Source organism: Vipera ursinii (assembly GCF_947247035.1).
Source record: "Vipera ursinii genome assembly, chromosome: 14".
NCBI classification, from domain to species: Eukaryota; Metazoa; Chordata; class Lepidosauria; order Squamata; family Viperidae; genus Vipera; species Vipera ursinii.
This window is the reverse complement of record NC_139527.1, coordinates 12,055,155-12,073,918: the sequence shown is the minus strand read 5'-3', so window position 1 is coordinate 12,073,918 and position 18,764 is coordinate 12,055,155. Positions and strand designations below refer to the sequence as shown.

The 18,764-nt window shown below is 45.5% G+C and overlaps 2 protein-coding genes across 2 annotated transcripts in view; one reads left to right on the top strand and one right to left on the bottom strand.

The window, feature by feature from the left end:
• GGT5 (gamma-glutamyltransferase 5) overlaps positions 1–8,350 on the top strand; it is a 20,711-nt gene extending 12,361 nt beyond the window's left edge. The window contains exons 7-12 of the mRNA XM_083373386.1: positions 2,826–2,962; positions 3,897–4,087; positions 4,976–5,073; positions 5,413–5,525; positions 6,042–6,152; positions 7,197–8,350. Coding sequence (XP_083229512.1) covers positions 2,826–2,962; positions 3,897–4,087; positions 4,976–5,073; positions 5,413–5,525; positions 6,042–6,152; positions 7,197–7,343 — 797 coding nt within the window. The 3' untranslated portion in view covers positions 7,344–8,350. The remainder of the gene's footprint in view (positions 1–2,825; positions 2,963–3,896; positions 4,088–4,975; positions 5,074–5,412; positions 5,526–6,041; positions 6,153–7,196) is intronic.
• A 1,243-nt stretch (positions 8,351–9,593) lies between these two features.
• The window catches only part of GGT1 (gamma-glutamyltransferase 1), a 32,389-nt gene continuing 23,218 nt past the window's right edge, over positions 9,594–18,764 (bottom strand). The window contains exons 10-13 of the mRNA XM_083373853.1: positions 18,408–18,535; positions 11,914–12,026; positions 10,870–10,983; positions 9,594–10,477 (exon numbers count right to left, since the gene is read on the bottom strand). Coding sequence (XP_083229979.1) covers positions 10,334–10,477; positions 10,870–10,983; positions 11,914–12,026; positions 18,408–18,535 — 499 coding nt within the window. The 3' untranslated portion in view covers positions 9,594–10,333. The remainder of the gene's footprint in view (positions 10,478–10,869; positions 10,984–11,913; positions 12,027–18,407; positions 18,536–18,764) is intronic.

Genomic DNA, 18,764 nt, shown 5'->3' with positions numbered 1-18,764 from the left:
TGTGGATTGATACATTTTATTTAACCCTTAGGTAATGAGTTAGTGAATGGTTTACCATATAAGGATGGCTTTCTTTTTGTAATTTGCCTTTAAACCTTTGACCTGTATAAGCAGAAATTCTGAATATAGACTTGGTCTTTTTGTGGCCACTTTGAGCTCCACAATTCTATGATTTTATGATAACAGAATTGAGTAAAGAGCCAAACATAAGATTTTACTATATGCTTTCTTAAATTTTATACTGCTAATCTCATTTAATGTCATTTTGGATTCTGTCTATAGATTTGAATAAATCAGCTTCAATACTCTTGTATTATAACTGTAGAAACAATCAAGATTTTAGGCTGAATTTGTTTATCTTGGGCTAAGGATTTCCAGGAATTCTTCTCAGCCAGGACATGGAAGGGAAGATAAATGTAACTAGGAGGAATTTAATTCCAGAGTTAACTGACATCATGCAAAGCCTTCCTGTAAAGACCGTGACATTATGTTAAACTAATTCCCAAGACATCTAATAAATTTCCTTGGTAGGAACATCTTACAAGATTTTACCTTTTGAGAAAGGGAGTTTTACCCATTTCCTGTCTTCCAGCTGGGCCTCCATCAGAGGTTGTTGGTCAGTGGGAGGAACAGGGAAATTCATTGTTTAAGTCTTTAGGCTCACTTTGAGACTTACTACCTGGAGATCTGGGCAGGAACCGGAATTCTGCTGGGATGGGGATTTCAGTGCAATGCTGCAAGAAGGCAGAAGCCTCGGGCCCTTCCCCATGAAAACTTTGTTTATGGGATAATTCGATTTGAAAACAAGATCCAGATATTTGTTTTTAGTGAAGTGAGACTTTAATAACATTATTGTTTTGTAACCATTCAGTTCAAAGAGAGCTGTTTTGAAAACTTTGGCAGACATGAAAATAAGCTTGATCTATCTCAGTGTTTTATTCAATGTAAAATTTTATTTTTTGGGTCCAGTGGTTGGCCAACACCACCCTGGAACGAGGAAGGTCATTTTCCAGCTGTTTGTTTCTGCAGAAACAGAGATCCCGACTCTTGGAACAGAGTTCCAAATGAATTGCCCTGAGTAAAAGCTGGCTCAGGTATTTAAATAGAAGGTTTATTATTTAAAGCATTTCAATCGATGTGACTTTTTTTCTCAAGGCTAGTGTTCACACTTGGTTGATTACATTTGTCATTTCTGCTCCAAGATTACATTTGTCATATTTAGTACAAGATTACTCACAATGGGTTCTTGTGAAACCTTCCTAATCCTATCTCTTTATCAGGACTTGTCTGCCTCTCTGTGGATTGTTTGTTAGTTTCTCAGCTGGCAAAATGAAGCTTAGATAGTCCAGTGCATAATTTAATCAGTTCTAACTTTTGGTGGCTCATTTCTACAGAGTGTGATTGATTCCTGCCTGATGCTGTTTAAAGCCATGAGTTGAAACCTTTTCTTGTGAAAGCCGTTCCTTTCCTAGGGAACGTATGGCTTTTGCTAATTGAGAAGAAAACCGCAGACAGTGGCAGCTTCTTCTCCAGGTCCTCGCTTGTCCAGACACTTCCTGGGTTTTTTCGGAGGGTGCTTTCATGTTGCTGTCTCTAGAATTTAAAGGGGAATCTCCCTATTTGTAGGATTTATTTACTTTATATTCATCATTTTATATTCTTACGCTATCAGGCTATTACAAATATCGTCACTGGTTTTGAAGTTCCACAGCTCTGGAGGACTTAAATGCCTTATAAGTCAATAAACTTTCTTCATAGGAAACTGGAGCTGGTGAAATTTATATTAGTTATTACATGGCTTCTAGAATAACAAGCCTGAAACACAGTTAAAGAATGTGAAATCAGTTTCCTGTGAACTGCAGGTAATATAGCAACAACCAAACATGAATCTAAGGAACATTTAATGTTGCGATCACCTTGCTGCTGGAGATCGGAATATTAACTCTTTTTGATTTCTTCTTGTCCTATTACCTCATCTGAGGCTCTCATCAATGGGATTATCAATGTGTTGGGCTCAATTGCTGCATCTTAAGAATGCAAATGTTCTTCTTTAGTTGCATCCATGGTGTTTGGAGTAAACATATCAAGAGCTGACATGGAAACAATATTGTTTCATCTACAGAATTTGGTTACTTAGTTGAGCATAACAAAAGTACAGGTAGTGCTCAACTTACAACCATTTGTTTAATGACTGTTCAAAGTTATGTGGTGCTGAAAAATGTGAATTATCAATGCACTTAAGACCGTTGCAGTGACCCCAGTCACATGATCAAAATTAGGCTCCTTGACAACCGGCATGTATTTACAATACTTGCAGCATCCCAGGGTACCATTTATGACCTTCCTACAGGGTTTCCAACAAGAAAAGTCAACGGTGGAAGCCAGATTCACTTAACAAATGTGTGATTCACTTAATGACCATGGCAAAAAATTGTTAAAATCAGTCACAACTCACTTGATGACCATATCAATTAGTGATAGAAATTCTGGTCTCAGTTCTGGTCGTAGCAATAACGGTAGCCCTTAGACTTATACACCGCTTCACAGTGCTTCACTGCCTTCTCTAAGTGGTTTACAGAGTTGGCTTGTTGCCCCCCACAATCTGGGTCCTCATTTTACCAACACCGGAAGGATGGAAGGCTGAGTCAACCGTGAGCTGGTCAGGATCAAACTGCTGGCAGTGGAATGCAGAGTCAGCCTGCAATACTGCACTCCAACTGCTGCGCCACCACGGCTCATAAATCCTTGTAAGTTGAGCACTTCCTGTAAACATTTTTAAAAGACTGTTGATGGGTAGGTCATTCACAACTCTCCTTGTCTTTCAGGGTTCAATTTCACCAAAGTGGATCTGGAAGAACCAAAGGGAAGAGCAAGAGCCTATCACTACATCGCAGAGACCTTGAAGTTTGCCAATGGCCAAAGAGCAAAATTAGATGACCCCAAATTTTCTAAAATAAATGAGGTGGGTCTTCACTGGAGCTCTCCTTCAGATTTTTGGAATTACATTAGGGTCAGCAGGTCAGTGCTTAGAGCCATCCTGGTGCCCACTTGCATGTGTAGTAGGTGTGTGTTAAAAACTGGTACTTCGCTCCCAGGATCTTTCATCTCAGATGACAAGGGCAACGTTCTTACTGTTTTTTAAACTTCCAGATGAGTGGAAGTTAATATCTATTTTATTCTTTACTTATTTACCATTCATAGCCTGTATTTCCAAACCATTCTTTGCAAGGTAGGTCTTAACTGTCCCCTAAACATTATAAAATGAGCTGGATATTTTTATTTTGAAGGGAGCAAATGGCCCAGAGAACATTCTGATGCTGTTCACAGCACAGAAAAAGATGTGCCAACTGTTGGGTAACATCATAAAATCAGCATTTAAAGGCGGAGTGCCTCACCTTTCGGTCCTCACCACTGCTTGCATGTGATATGAAAAGAGAGTCCTGAATTTCTAAACTGCTTTTTGCAACAGCTCAGAGAAGTCAAATAAAGATAAAAAGTTCAAATCTGCAAGCAGAATAAGGAAAATATAAAAGTTTTTCTGATTTCATATTGTATGAAGATGCTGGAAGGATAAGAGGGCAGCTATTTAATTTACAGCGGCTCTGACTGAGGCATCGGCACATCCTGTGTGCTAATGCAGCAAAGAGAGTCTTTTCCTGGGTGCCCCACCCCTCGTTCTGCACACAGAGCCCCGTAAAAGGGCACAGCTTTCTCTGCAATGGGCTGTGTGGCTCAGTTGCTGGGAAAGCAGTTCTGAGCCTTCGGCTTCCCTTGCTCCACTGTCCAGAAACTCCAGTTTCTGTTCACAGCCCTCCTGGCTTGTGAGCATTTTGGAAAGTGGTCTCAGGGCCACCCATGGCAGTCTCTTTCCCTGACTGGAATGCCTGCCCTTTCAGGAGGTCCTCCACAAGATGATGTCAGATGCCTTTGCTGACCACATCAGGCAGTTGATCGACGGCCGGGGTGACCACCCAGCCAGCCACTATGACTCTGCCTACCTGAGAACGGCCCCCTTTGGCACCTCCCACGTGGCTGTTTTGGCAGAAGATGGGAGTGCTGTGTCAGCCACCAGCACCATCAACCACCCGTAAGTGGGGGCAGCTGTGGACCTGTGATGCTGAGGGCAGCCTTGACTGTTTGGCCCTCCATGTCCAGGAGGTCTCACCCTTGGTTTTGTTGCTAACTGCCACCTCCTTCCAGTTAGAGTCTCTGCAGAAGCACCTGTGGTCACTCCATTGAAAGCCACTCCCAGTTGCCGAGTCCACCCACAATTCCATGTGTGAAGCTGACCCAGGGGGGCTTGTGCTCCTCACGGCCTTCGCTTCCAGGAACAATCCTGCTCCTCCTTTGTTAACTGAAGGTCCCACAGGCAAAACCTGTAAAATGTTGGGGAGGTTGCTCGCCACCTTCCCCGGACTAAGTCAAGGCCTGTCCCTCCAGAGTCCCCTCCCAAGAGCTTCTCAGCCAGCAGAGGAGCTTTGCCTCCTTAAGGAGAGGCCTTCCTTCCTCGCAGACATGCCAAGAACGCCCAGTCTGAGAGGGAGGCCATTGCTGAGGCTGGCAGGAAAAGGGTTCTCTGAGGACACGTGACACAAGCCAGAGAAAAGAGCAATAGCACTTAAGACTTATATACCGCTTCACAGTGCTTCTACAGCCCTTTCTAAGCGGTTTACAGAGCCAGCATTTTGTCCCCAACAATCTGGGTCCCCATTTTACTTTTCTCGGGATGGAAGGCTGAGTCAAACTTGGGCTGGTCAGGATCGAATGTCCCCATCTGAGGATGCCTCTGGGGCCTATGATCCTTGCAGGACCTGCCCATCTCTGTACCAGGAGGTGGGTAAGGTACCAGCTGAGCCCCCTGGAGCCCCATTTAGAGGGGGTACCTGAGGCCACACACCAGATTCACAGCAGCCTCTTGATCAATGTGTTCCCAACACATTGATCTCCCTCCCCCGTCTGCTTTCTCTCTGCTTAGGTTTGGCTCAATGGTCTATTCGCAGCAAACTGGGATCATCTTAAACAATGAGCTGGCTGATTTTTGCATGAAGCAGTCTAGTGAAAGCATTTCTCCAGGTAAAGACCACTGCTCCCCCCCCCAAAAAAAGAATCACACTGAACTCTCTGGGTCTTCCTCGGAGGCTAGAATTGCTGCTACCTTATGTGTGGGTGTTGGGTTTCCTAAGAGATTAATCCTGTAGGGAGCCAATACTTTGGGGTCCTTGGTGCTCTCTGAGCTCGGTTGATTTATTACAGATATTTCATTACTTGATGATGATGATGTTTCCTAGTTTGATAATTAAAAGTTTGCAAGACAACCACCAAGCCCAGAGAGCACCACAGACCCCACAGTTCAACTCTGTGCTACAAAGATTCTCTTCTATCAGCTAACACTTTATCCTGTTCTCCCCCCAGGAGAGATGCCTCCCTCCTCCATGACACCATCCATTCTTCTTTCTAAAAATGGGAAGTCCAAGCTAATAATAGGCGGCTCAGGTGGGCCCCTCATTATCCCTGCTGTAGCCCAGGTAAGCCATGGGAAGCCCACTGCCATACACGAGAGCTGCCCTTGAGGATGGCGCAGAAGCTTTCATTAATAAACCCCACCCTGCAGAGTCCAGTTCAAAGCCTTGTTCCGGAGCTGCCGCCACCCCCCACCCCCTGAGTGTTTTCCTCTAGTTCTGGGATTTTCCTGGAAGAAGCTGTTCTTCTCCTCAGCTGAGAGCTAGCCAGGGGTTTCTCTTCACAGCAGCCTGGTGGGATTATTTTTCCCATGAAGAGTCAAGTTTTAGTCATGTTTCTATGCAGTCAAATCCTTTTCATTTACAGGAATAGGCAAACTCCTGTGGGAGCCCTTGGCCTTCTGTGGCTGGATAGATGTTGCAGTTCAAGTGATGAGAGAGCTTGGGGCAAAAGACTACCTTGATATAATTTAATTTAATTGCATCCACTGAATGCTCCCCATGACTATTCTTTAGCTTCCATGAGGAGGCTCCTGGCCAGACGTCTTTTTCATGGGTTTATCAGAGGACTCTCTGTTGCAGGCCATCGTCAATAAGTTATGGTTTGGGTACGATCTGGATCAAGCCATTAGAGCACCCATCCTCTATGCCACCGGGGATGGCTCCATTCTAGTGGAGAAGCGGTTTCCACAGGTGAGACGCAGACCTGATTCTGGGCTCTTCTCTCTCTCCCTCCACCCCCCCCCCCAAATTGGTGGTGGGGATCTCGTGTCCTGCACACATGTTCACAGCAGCAAGGCTGGGTGAAAAAGTCCTCCTTGAGGAGAGCCACCTCCGTTACTTCCCAGGCTTGGTCAGGTTCTTACTCCATGAAGCCTGTCTGGGATTCCTTCCCCTGTCTCATTGTGGGAGGCATTTGTTGGGGGGGGGATGCTCACGGAGCTCAGCTACTTTGCCAACTTTCCAATAAAGGAAAAGAAATAGAACAGGCAATCCCATCCCTTCTGCCTGCCCCCATCCCTCAGCAGGGCATTCCCTCCATCTTCTCCTAGGTGAACAAGAAAATGGAAGGTCAGTCATTTGCTTTAGGAAGGGTGGGGGTGAAAGGGTGAAAGGGACAACCGAGAGAAGAGGGGTCCAGCTGGAGACTTGGAGGAAGACGTTTCCAGAATAGCTCCCTTGTCTGTTACTCGGATGGAAAAGTCCCCAATAACTTCAGAAACTTATTTTGAGGTACTTTGGGCAGCTCTGCAGTGTCTTCCTGTCCTGGAATTCCCTGCCCAGCTGATCTTCCCAGAAATGGACTTTAGATTGTCCAAGTCCTGATTCTGGGATTCACCTCAGTGGGTCGGACAGCCATCCAGTCTCTGAAGACCCCCAAGAAAGCAGAACTCACCACTTCATGGGGCAGTCTGTTCCAGTGGCTTACGACTTGTAGTGTCAGGAAGTTCCTCCTATGCCTAGCCTGAGCCTGCTGCTACCTGCTAGTTGTAATCCACTCACTCTGGTCCTGCCCTGTGAGTCAGTGGAGAGAATGAGGCTCGTGTACCCTGAATTAGAGCAGCCTGTTCTGCATCTGCCCAGCTCTGGCCAGCCCAGCCTTCTCCCGAGGGGTCTTCCGGCTGCCTCGTCTCATTGCCCAGGCCCCCCTTCCTGACCTGGTGGCCCAGAGAGCCCTGCAGGAAGTCTTTGAAGGGGGCATGCGGAGCTTACTGTTGCTTTTTTTTCTCTCTGCAGAACCTCACGACCGCTTTGATCACCCTGGGGCACTCAGTCCGCACCGCACGGCGTGCCCTGAATGTGGTGCAAGGCATCTCCCAGGAGGACACCTGCATCTTCCCTTACTCTGACTGGAGGAAGCTAGGAGAAGCCTCTGGCTACTAGAAGCTGTGAGAAGCGCCGCAAAACTCTGAGGCAACTGTTCTCCTTCTCTGGCGGTTCTGCCATCAGCCTCTGGATGCATTCCTGTGCAAACCCCCCACACACACAGAGAGAGAGCCCAAACTGTGTTCTACATTTCTCCTCTGTCAGACCTAACTTCCTGCTGTAAGTTGCCCCGAACTGGACTTTATATCTGCACACTCGAGACGTTCATCCTGCAGCAAGAGAGAAGCTGAGTGACGAGTCTGTCTCCTGCGAGTCCAGAAGTTGAGGGCAAGGGGTGCGGGGCTGAAGTGGCCTCTTCTCTCTCCTGAGGTAATGTCCTCCTGGAACCATTGAGTGTCTGTGACTGATGGAAGCCGAGGACGCCCAGCGAGGAAGATTGAGACTGGGACGGGTGGGAAATTACGTGACGGAGCCTGAATTTGGTAGGAACGCGGAATCCTGATGGACACCCCCTTCGGGACTGAAGAGAGCAGAAATGCTGCAGCCTGCGTGGCAGAAGCTCTTCCAAGCTCCAGGCTTTGGAGGAAGCTTTTGCTCAGGGAAAAAAATGAGCAAGGAGCCTGGCAAGCGAATAAGCCAATGCCCAGGGGGCCTGTGGCAGCCCCTCCCCCAGGGGTTGAATAGGTTCTGCTGCCAAAGCCCTGCAAAACCCAGGAGCCATTAACCTTTGATGCAGAGGCCTTTCGTGGACCGAGGTCTCAGGCTGGGGGGGGGGCTGAATGCCCCAAGCTTTGCCCTCCCACCCTGGACGCCTCAGAGCCAAAGCCACCGGCAGGAACTTTTCCTGTTCTTATTGCTGAAAGTGAAAGTTGTATTCCCAGCTGCTGAGCCTTCAATCAAAGCTGCAATTCTGCCACCTGTTCGTTCCTGTGTTGGTAACAAGCGGGGAGGTGAGACATGGGGGAGCTCCACTAGGAATGGGGGAGTCATTCTGGATTATGAGCTTTTTTAAAATTTCTTCATGCACACATTTGCTCTATAGAAAGTTTAAAGTATATTTTCACAAATTATTTCCAGGTCTGTTTCTTTTCAAATCTCATGGCCTTCAGAGCTTCCCAATACAGAAACATTTTATTTTAGGTTGGGAATTGTTTGTGGAGGATTTTCAAGGATTTCATTTTTTCCCTTTGGCCATGGCACCTCTTGACCAGCCCACTCCAGCCACCCTCCTTGGGGTCAGCAGTGCAACATGGGCAGCTTTCCCTTCGGCTTGTCCTCAGTGGGACACCAAGGGTGGGGGGCAATGGGCAGCTTCCCCTCTGGGGTCCAGTGGGCCAGCCTGCTCATTGCCTTGGTTCCACATACACGTCCACCCACTATCGTGCTGGGAATTGCCTGGATTGTGCTCGCTTTTTAAAATTGGTTTCCTTGATCCAAAATGGGTGCTCAGTTTCCAGAAAGCCCAGTTTCTAGGTGGCTGCCCTTCCTGGTGCCAAAGGAGAAATTGGAGAGCATGAAAAACCCTGTAAGTGTAATCAGAAGAAACTGGTTATCCGTCTCCTGCACAGCCACATAATTTTTGGTCTCTTTCAGGTAACTGAAGAAACTTCGCTTGTTTTATTCCCCCAACCAAATTCCGTGGATTTGAATTATCTTTAGCAAGCTTTCTTCTAAAGAAAATCTCTGAATTAACCTCACCTCATTTTTAAGGAAGAGGAGGATAATTAAAAATGAGCTACATGATATGAAAAACAAACCAGAGAGCCAGCTCTGCCATCCTTAGTAAAAGAACCCATCCCTTCAACCAAATGGACCCGAGGGTCTTTCTAGCTGGGGCAAGCCTGGCACAGAGTCTCACTGAGGTGTCCTCATCACCATTGTTAAGTGACAGGTCACACGTTCCAAACTGGACGTCCCAGCTTATCTGATTAATGGTGAACCAGTGGCAGGAAGGGTTATATGACACACAAAAACCTTTTGAAAGAAAAAAAATTGAAATGATGCAGAGAAATAGATGAAATGCAGCAGCCACGAAGCTCCTTACTTAGAAAATGATCTATCAGATGCCCGGCGTGGGACAGGGAAATACCTTGTTGGCCACAGACTTGCCAAAAGATGTTGAAGCTTGACTAGAATCTTTACATAACACTTGAGAAAGGATGAAAATATTAGAAACAGCCTTTTTATAGTTAGCTATTTTGAAGTAATTTCTGTTTGACCCTGGCCCCATTTTGGTTGGCACCCCACTAACCCGTTGGCTTCTTGCTCCGGGTGGGCGATGCCTTGTGCTGGGAATGGCCTGGTGCCTGTTGGCCCCTCTGGAGCGCGGGGTGGGTGGCTGGGGGGGCTCTGATCTGTGGGAGCTGCCTTCCAGCCCACTCTGGTTTGCTGGGGCAGCAGAAGGGAGCATGGCTGGCAAAGGGGCGAGAGAGCTCTCTCCGTCTCCCAAGGCCCATGTCTTCTCCCAGTCCTCTGTCTTCTGAACCTGGGTCAAAAAGCAGCCCAATTATCAGGTTTCCTTGCACCTGGACGAGACACACTTGGGTTTGCTGACAGCCCATGTGGAGGCTACCCTCCCTTCCGAGGGAAGGGAATCTCCTTCTGCTCTATGTTTGCCAGTGCAGAGCGCCATCTGCTGACCTGTCTGGGAAAGGGACCCGTGGGAGCAGCTGGGATGCCTTTTCTGCTGCCAGAGACACAAAGCCACAAAAGGCACTTTGGGTTGTCTGGCTTTCTCCAGGAGGCCTTGCTAGCAATTCCTGCATCCAGTAGGGGATCCACCGAGGAATCAATGGCCAGATTCTGTGGATCCTTAAAAAATGCCAAGGCCAAGCGGATGCCAACACTGGATTTTTTTCCCATATCTCTACATATATATAGTATTTGTCAATGAAGCAGTGTCCCATGGTCATCTCATCATCCTATGTTCATTATAAATCTATCCCACAGTCTGCATTCGTGAGATGCAGAATCACTTGCTCCAGAGAGCTGTAGAAGGCGGTGAGCCGGCCCGTCTCAGCCTCCTGAGCTCCGTGTAGCTGGCCAGCTCAGTATCCTGCCGGGAATCCCCCTTTCCGGGAATCGGAGGCTGCAGCCCAGCCACTTTCAGTCCAGAGAATGGCCTGCACCACAGCGCCTTCATCAGTCCTCTTCACCTCGTGTTTCCTTCTCACCAGGTCTTCTTCTATTTCCTAGGAAGGAAAAAGCGGGTGACGCGCCCTCATCTTCCACAGCTCCAAAAGCATTTCTTACCTCAGACTCTTTTGCCTTGGGGGCCAGAGATGACTGCACTCAGTCAAGAGACAGCTGCTCCCAGCTGTGGTCTCAGGGATGTTCTGTCACAAGTTACCTGTCAGCTGGATTGGACAATGCTACTGTTTGGGAAGCCCCTTGAGCTAAAGGGAGCAACTTCACCCAACCTGAGACTCTGCGTGTTTTAGAATTGTAGCCCTCTGATTCCCAGGCAGCCTAACTGCACAACACTATGACAGAGGTGGGAAAGCCAATCCTGAAAGAGAACCCTTCAGCTCTTAGCCCTCTTTGGGTTAAACCTTTTCCCTGATCATTCCATTATTGAACAGACCTTTTTCACATCCTTCTCCAGAAGCGTAGCTGAGGGGAACAACTGGTTATGAACTCGCGGCTCCTCCACAGCAGTCTTAACATCATAGCCAAACCACAAGGCATTGATGATTGTCTGCATGAAAGAAGAGGTACGGGATTAGGTCTCCAAGCATCTCCTGACAGGATTGAAGCTGATGTTCTTTCCAGGGATCCATGAAGCCAGGATGAATTGTGAGAGACCCCAGACCAGAGAGACTTTAGCTGCTCAGTAAAATGTCTGCCTTGCCAAGGAGCTTTTAGATGTATTTGACAATCGCTTTAGCCAACAACAATTTTCCCCAAGGGGCTGAGTGTGGTGCTGGCCATCCCTCCCTCCCCCTCCTCCCAATTACGTGAAATAGATAATAATGGAAAGCTCAGAGCCACCGAGGAATTTCAACATGGAGTGATTTGAAACTTTCCTTCACTTTTTCTGGGATTCCAATTTTACTGTTCAAACTGTAAATTTTGAGGGGCTTGCAAATCCAAATGTAACTTTAGATGAGAGACATCCACCAACCTTTTCTCTCCATCTTCCTTTCAACTCCCCCAATCCAAAGCTGTAGCTAAACCCATTCTATGGCAAAGAGTACAAAATTGATATAACTATGTGGGTTAAACCTCCTTTTTCCCCAGAAAGACAAAATCTAGACAGCTTCAAAACTAGTCTGTTCAAGAACCTGAAAGGAAAACCTGGTGAGGCTTTGGAAGCCACTTCTGTCTTTTTCTGTCAAGTATCTCATGCGCATCCCCTTCACTGGGCCGATTCAGCCCTGTTTGCAGATCTCGGTCTTAGCTCAGACTTCCCTCCTTAGGGGTCTCCATAGTTGACCTAGCAACATCTCTGGTCCTGGGAGGCACACTGGTATCCCCAGAGCAGAACAGAGATGCCCACCACTTGCCCTGCTGCCTGTGAGTGCTGCCCGTCCCACCCCACAGAGAGCCCACGGGGTCCAGGGCTTCTTGACGGAGCAAGACGAGGTGGTCTCCAGAAGCATTCCTCAGCCTACCCAGCATGACCCACCAGGGCTGTTGCTGTTGTGATTTTTGTCCCTCCAGAAGCACCGACCACCATCCTGACTTTGTTCTTCTCATCCACCAGGATAGTCGGACACATGGATGAGAAAGGTTGTTTACCTGTTGGGGATGGAGCCAGGTGAGATGCATTGCTGGACACGATCCTCGAACATTCCACTTAAACCACTAGCCAGTATAGTTGTAGTAGTAAATATCCTGTGAACTATGTGCTGGTTCCCATCAGCCCTTCCTTTGCTCCTGTACAGGTGAGAGCACATGGGAGGGGTTGGCCAGCCAGCATCTTACAAAGGTAACTTCTCCCTGTGCAAGAACGGCTGAGCCTTTCATCATCCTGGCAAGAGTCCTTGCTGCGTTTTTACCGACCTGCCAGGGCTCTCTTCTCTCAGGCCTGTCATGGAGCTTCCCAGGGGCCCCCCGAGCGGGGCTCCACTGTGCTTGTTTGGGTGGCGGGACCAAGGCTGAATTGCACAGATGGGGCTCGCCCTTCTCTGCCTACGGTCACCCCAGATTCTGAGGCAGGAGTTGGGTGATTGGGTAAGAGTTGATCATACAGGCTCAAGGGGAAAATATCCTCAGCACTAAATCCTAGGAGAAATGGGGGACTTCTTCCCACAATCTTCCCCTTGGTAAGCTGCTTTCTAGGCAATTTCACAGTGCTGTTATCCCTCATGGTTAGCTTCAGGTACAAGTTGGATTTTCCTGTTTTGTAAACAACACAACTTAGAGAGGGCTTTTCAACCGGTGGAACATGTACCACTAGTGGTACATTGGCACCTGGCAGGTGCTATGCATATGACGGGTTGAACAGCACTGAAAAAAAAGTGTAAAAGTGGATGAGGTGAAGTGGCAGCAGCACCGCCCAGGCTTGTGGGAAAGTCATCTGGAACTGCATGAGACATTGCCTGGGTCCTACTGAGAGCCCAGGATCAAAGCGTGCAGCTCCAGCTGATTGGCGGTGGCCTTGGGGGTGGCAGGCAGCCTCACATCATCTTCGGGTGGAGATTCAGCTAGAGCTGCTTGAGGCATTGCCTGCCTGGGTCCTGCTGAGAGCCCAGGATTGGCATGCACAGCTCCAGATGATTGGGGGTGGCAGGCAGCCTCACACAGTCTTCAGGCAGAGATTCAGCTGGAACTGCGTGAGCCATTGCCTGGGTCCTACTGAGGAGGAGAGAAGAGAGGATATAAAGGGGGTGAGAGAAGAGAGGATATAAAATGCGGTGAGAGACGAGGGGATATAAAGGGGGGTGACTACCTGTACTTTATCACTTTTTCCCCAATTTTTTTTTTGGTCATCAAGTTTTCGACACTTTGCTAGGCAACTGGTGGTACTTGAATATTGCCATATTCTAAAAGTGGTACAGTCGGTGAAAAGGTTGAAAAACCCAGCTCTAGAGGGCATCACAATCAACACAGGAAAGCAGTTGCTGCCCCCAAATCAGGGAGAATCTCCACTGCCCAAAACGGAGAAGACACAATTCCCATGCTAGAGCGACAAGGGAAGCAGGGAAGGGGGTTGGTCTCTGTGTCCAGGGGGTTCCGATGGAGGACATGGAGGGTCACCAACTGGAACTGGAGATCAAGGATGGCCTCACCCCACCCCACCCCCCCGCTTGGGAGTCTGTGCTGCAAGTGGGGTCAGACAGGATAGCAGTCTTCCAATATCTCAGGGGCTGCCACAAAGAAGAGGGAGTCAAGCTATTCTCCAAAGCACCTGAAGGCAGGACAAGAAGCAACAGATGGAAACTAACTAAAGAGAGAAGCAACCTAGAACTAAGGATAAATTTCCTGACAGTGAGAACAATTACTCAGTGGAACAACCTGCCTCCAGAAGTTGTGAATGCTCCAACACTGGAAGTTTGTAAAAAAAAAAAGACTGGACAACCATTTGTCTGAAATGGTATAGGGTTTCCTGCCTGAGCAGGTATAGGGGTTGAACTAGATGACCTCCAAGGTGCCTTCCAACTTTACTATTACTACTACTACTACTACTACTACTACTACTACTACTGTTAACGGCATTTGCATGATCTGTGAAAAGCATCATTGCCAGAACACTGGGAAGGAAAAATAAAGCTCAGAATGAGTGCATCAGCCATGAGGGCCTGAAAGAAAATGTCTGGAGCTCACATCTAAGAACGTCTAAGAACAATGTCTCCAAACATCTTTTTCTACCATATTATTCTAATCTGTAGAAAAGAGATGAATATCTTCGAAAGCAAAAGGGCTACAGGTGAACAGAGACCGTTTCTGTACAGACCTATAACAACCAGGGAAGTCTCAGAAGCAACTACAAAGAGCAAACCATGAAGGATGCCTGGTCCCGGAGTCTCTGCTATTGCCAGGCTCCAGAAACCAAGAAACACCCATCGTGGCTCTTCTAAACAGCCTCCTTTATCGTTCCTCACCTGTAGACAGGTAAGCGGGGCAGCCTACAAATATTATGAATAAATAAATAAATCTTGCCCAACTCCAGCTGCCTCCTTGCACCATCCAAGAGTTCCTCTGGGAGTTCCCAGGGAGGAGTTGCTCTGTCCAGTTCTCTTCCTCCCTCTCAACCTCTCTCCACTCTGTCTGGAGTGCAGCCCCTCCCAGCTGGGAAGCCGGGCTACATTCCTCCCCCAGGAACTCAGATAACCTTTGCAGGGCCCAAGGACCTCTCTTGTCAGGGACTTGGAAAGAGGCCAGGATAACCTTAATAGCTAAATAAGGACGAAGATTGACTTCAGTCAGAAATTACAGACCAAAATCAATAATGAATTACCTTGAGTTATCTTGAGGCAAGATGGGTGGCCTATAAATTTAATAAACAAACAAACAAACAATGATTATAAGTTGTTCACAATGATTTTAGCTGAAAGGTTGAAAATAATAGATGCAGAGAAGGCTTTTGATCATTTGAACTGAACTTTGTTTATTGAAGGTTTTGGAAGATATGAATTTTGGAGAGAATATATATTTTGCAGATAGCGCAAATCATTGCTAATGAAGATTTAGCTAAACCATGTGAGTTTAGTCCTTGAAATGCCTCTTTTAGTCCCTGAAATATTAAATAGAGATGTGAGACAAGATGAGAGGGTCACCGGTGAAAAGATGAAGAAAGAGTCGTAACAAGTTAAGAGCTGTTGTAGATGACTTGATTTTGATTTTGGCAGATTCTTCAAAGGGAACTGAACTTTGAATGAGTAAATTAATAGAATTTGGATGATTAATCAACAGAACACAAACATGTTAATTAAAATATATAGTGTGTTTTGTGCAGTAGCGCAGAAGCCAAGGGATCGCGGGGCTCCGCACCCTATGGCAGATTTCTGCCTGCTAATTGGGCCTGAAGTCGCCCCAAAGAGGTGACATAGAAGGAAGGAAGTCCTTCAGATTGAGGAGAGATGGCGGTCGATCCAATTAGTTTGGGAAAAGCCCTCCAGAAACCAGTAGGAGAAAGACTAGCTTAACTTCAGAGCCTAGCCCAACCTACAAGCAGCCGAAGCCCAAAAACACTATTTTAAGTTGATTGTAAACAATGTGTTTGGAACTGGGTAAGAACAGTGATTTTCTCTCTTCTACTTGATAATTGGTTTCCTGGAAAAAAAAAAACAAGAAGCAAAAAGCCTCCGAAAGTGAGAAGGAGGGGGATCTTTGCCCCACCCTCCTACAGACAGAAGCGGCGAATTAAACCATTTAGGGGGAACAGAAATGTACTGAAATGAAATTAATATAAGACTTAAATCAGGATAAGTTTGAAATTGGTGGAATTTCCTAAGACTTCCCTTTCAAATCATGAAAATAAAAAGAAAATAATTGCCTATTACTGAAAAACGAACTGGTGCTGACATCTAGTGGTGGATAAAAATATACAACAGCAGTTGTTCTATAACAGGAACTGGCAAAGCCCAGGAAAAGATAAATTTGTTTCTGGTGACCTTCAATGTTTTAATAACAGATAACAGCTGTGAAAAAAAAAGAAAGAAAACATTTTGGACTATCTACAAAGCAAGGATTATAAACTTTAGAAAAAAAATTGACCTTTCTGGATTACAAATACCTAGTTAACTGTGACTCTAAAGCTGTTTGCAGAGGAAGGAAAACCCTGATTTTTTGCTATCATGGAAAACCAGAGATCTGCAGAAAGAATGTACCAAGAAAAAACAAACACTTTCCAGGAGGAGATATATGCTATGTTGCAACTAATTCAAACAACAATGATCTCAAACCATGAGGAAAGTAAAAATAACTTTGAAAATATAAATGAACACATCTCCAATTTAACTTTACAACACAAAAATTCTCAGAAAATAAAAATAGAGAGTGAGCAGATAAAATAAACAACTCAGTATGAGCCAGAGGAAAGAGAGTTAAAGATGAAACCTAACAACAGAAAGAAGTATGACTTAACTCAGGTGGAAAAAAAATCTACAGGAAAGATAACTTATACTCTAAGATTGATTACAAAATAAGCCTGAGGACAAGAAAAATGATTTGACAAAATGGATTACAAAGCTGCCAGGAGAACTATGAGAACTTGAGAGACAAAAAATGATAAGTGAAATTAAGAGAGAAAGAAAGGAAAAGATCTTCAATGAATATGAAGAGGTGAAACCTTCCTATAAAAACATCTTATCTGTTTTGTCCTTTGTACCTGTAACAACTATAGGAAGACTCTTTGATTCAGCGAAGCTTATTGATCAGAAAAGATGTTTGGCAAAAACAAAAGGCTAAAGTGAGAATTAAGAAATTAGATGATGGTATTTATCAGAGGGAATATTTAAAAATTAAACATTTGTTTGAATATGGTTAAAGAAATAGAAAGAATTTGGATATAAATGAATTTTAGTCTAAGAGAGATGAGCCCCTCAAGTAACATATTTTTTCTTTCTTTTTTCTTTTGTGTTTTGTTTTTTGACATGAGAAATATAAAAATGTTGGGATGGTTTATATAAAGGACAAGTTTTAGATACTAAAGTGTAATCGATCTTGAGAAAATTTCAAATGGACAAAAATGTTTCAGATAGATTCAAAAGATTAGATAATTGAATTCATTAAATGGAATATTTAAGTAGTATACTATTTCTTTCTTTCTTTCTTTCTTTCTTTCTTTCTTTCTTTCTTTCTTTCTTTCTTTCCTTCCTTCCTTCCTGTTCTTGAGATGGTCTGTATGAGGAAAAAGACTTAGAGACTTTAAGTGTAATCAATTTTGAGAAAATCTTAACCTGTAAGAATGTTTTGAATATGGTGGGGAAAACAAATTTAAATAAGAATTTTGTAAACAGGATCTATGATGAGACAATCAAGATGATCAGTTAGAAAAGAAGCTTTATATTGATATGTTTATTATTTGCAGAAACATTAGAAATGTCTAAAGTTAATTGTCATTCATTTAAATAATAAGAATTGTATTAATTCAAGGTTGGGAAAAGAGAACATTATTGGAAGAAGAGAAAATCAAGCAAAGCCAGTATGTGGACTATAGAATTAAACTAATTGTATGGAATAAATATAAACTCAGGTTTTGCCCCAAAATGCCTTTGTGGCTTTTAGCACAAGAAGCATTTTACAGACTAGATATTATAAGTAAACATAAATGGATCACCTATCAAGATGTACTAAAATAAGTGCAATTAAAGCCAGATACTTTTCTTTTGGGACCTATGGACAAGCAACTAGACATAAGTTGTGGAATTCTGCAACTGCAGCAAGATTATTCCATGCTCGATAGAAAAGCTAGATTTTATCCACAGCAGAGGAAGGTTGATGGAGGGGATGGAAATTGCAGAGAACCAAGCTCAGCTGGCCTGCCTGGTTACAGAGAAGGCAACATCTCTACTTATGGTTGACCTGAAAAACAACAACCCCCCCCCCAACTTTTTGCATGAAACAAAAAAGGCACTTACGATTTGTGGTTTTAAAAATTAGAATTATGATTTTTTTTAATCATAGGGTAAGAGTTTTTTTAATTATATGTATAATTGCTGCAAAGGAAATTGAAAATTTCTGTATCTTTTTGATCCTTCTTTCCTTCCTTCCTTTTTTCATCCACTGCTCTTTATTAGTTTGTATTGGTTTTTATGTGTTTTGTAAAACTTTAATAAAAATTTATTTTAAAAAACGAGATAGGGCTGAGAAGCAGGCCTTAAGTCACAGACCACAGAGAAGAGTATCTGCAGTAGATGGTCAAAAAAGGCAATCTGAGCAAAGCTTCACACAAAAGAATGTGGCTGCCATCTTGACTTTTTTGACCACCCACTGCAGATATCCCTGAGCTGCGGGAGAAGTGGCAGCCCACTCCCTGGAAGCAGCAGGGCCCTTTCCACGGATTGCCTCTCCCTCCGTGGCTGCAGAGGCACCTGGCGCTCAGGGAACCGAGGGGGTCCTGGGGAGGGGGAAGACAGAGGCTGCCTGGAGGAGACCCTCCCCAGAGAGGGGCCCGGAGGGGGCCGGGTGATTTGCTCAAGCAGCAGGCGGAGAAGTGCGCAAGCAAATCCTTACCTGGGGCAATGAAGTTGGCCACCGAAGGGGGGACCCCAAAGCCATTCACTATGTGGGGGGAGCTGAAGTCATCCATCTCATTGTTGAAGATGATGCCATTCACAGGGGAACGGAGGTCGGAGCCGAAGCTACAGAGGCAGGCAAGAGAAAGGGGGTCCATATGTGAACCCAGCAGCTCCACTTTGCACCCAGCTTTCCTGCCAGCCATTCCTGGAAATGCCGAAGCTCCAAGGCCACAGGCGTCCTGTTGCCCCTGCGCAGAGCCCGGGCATCATCAGCCCTCTTCCCAGAAGGCCAGTGCAGAAGCCAGACTGACCAGCAGGCAAAGGCCAGGGGAACACAGGTGTTTCCCTATTT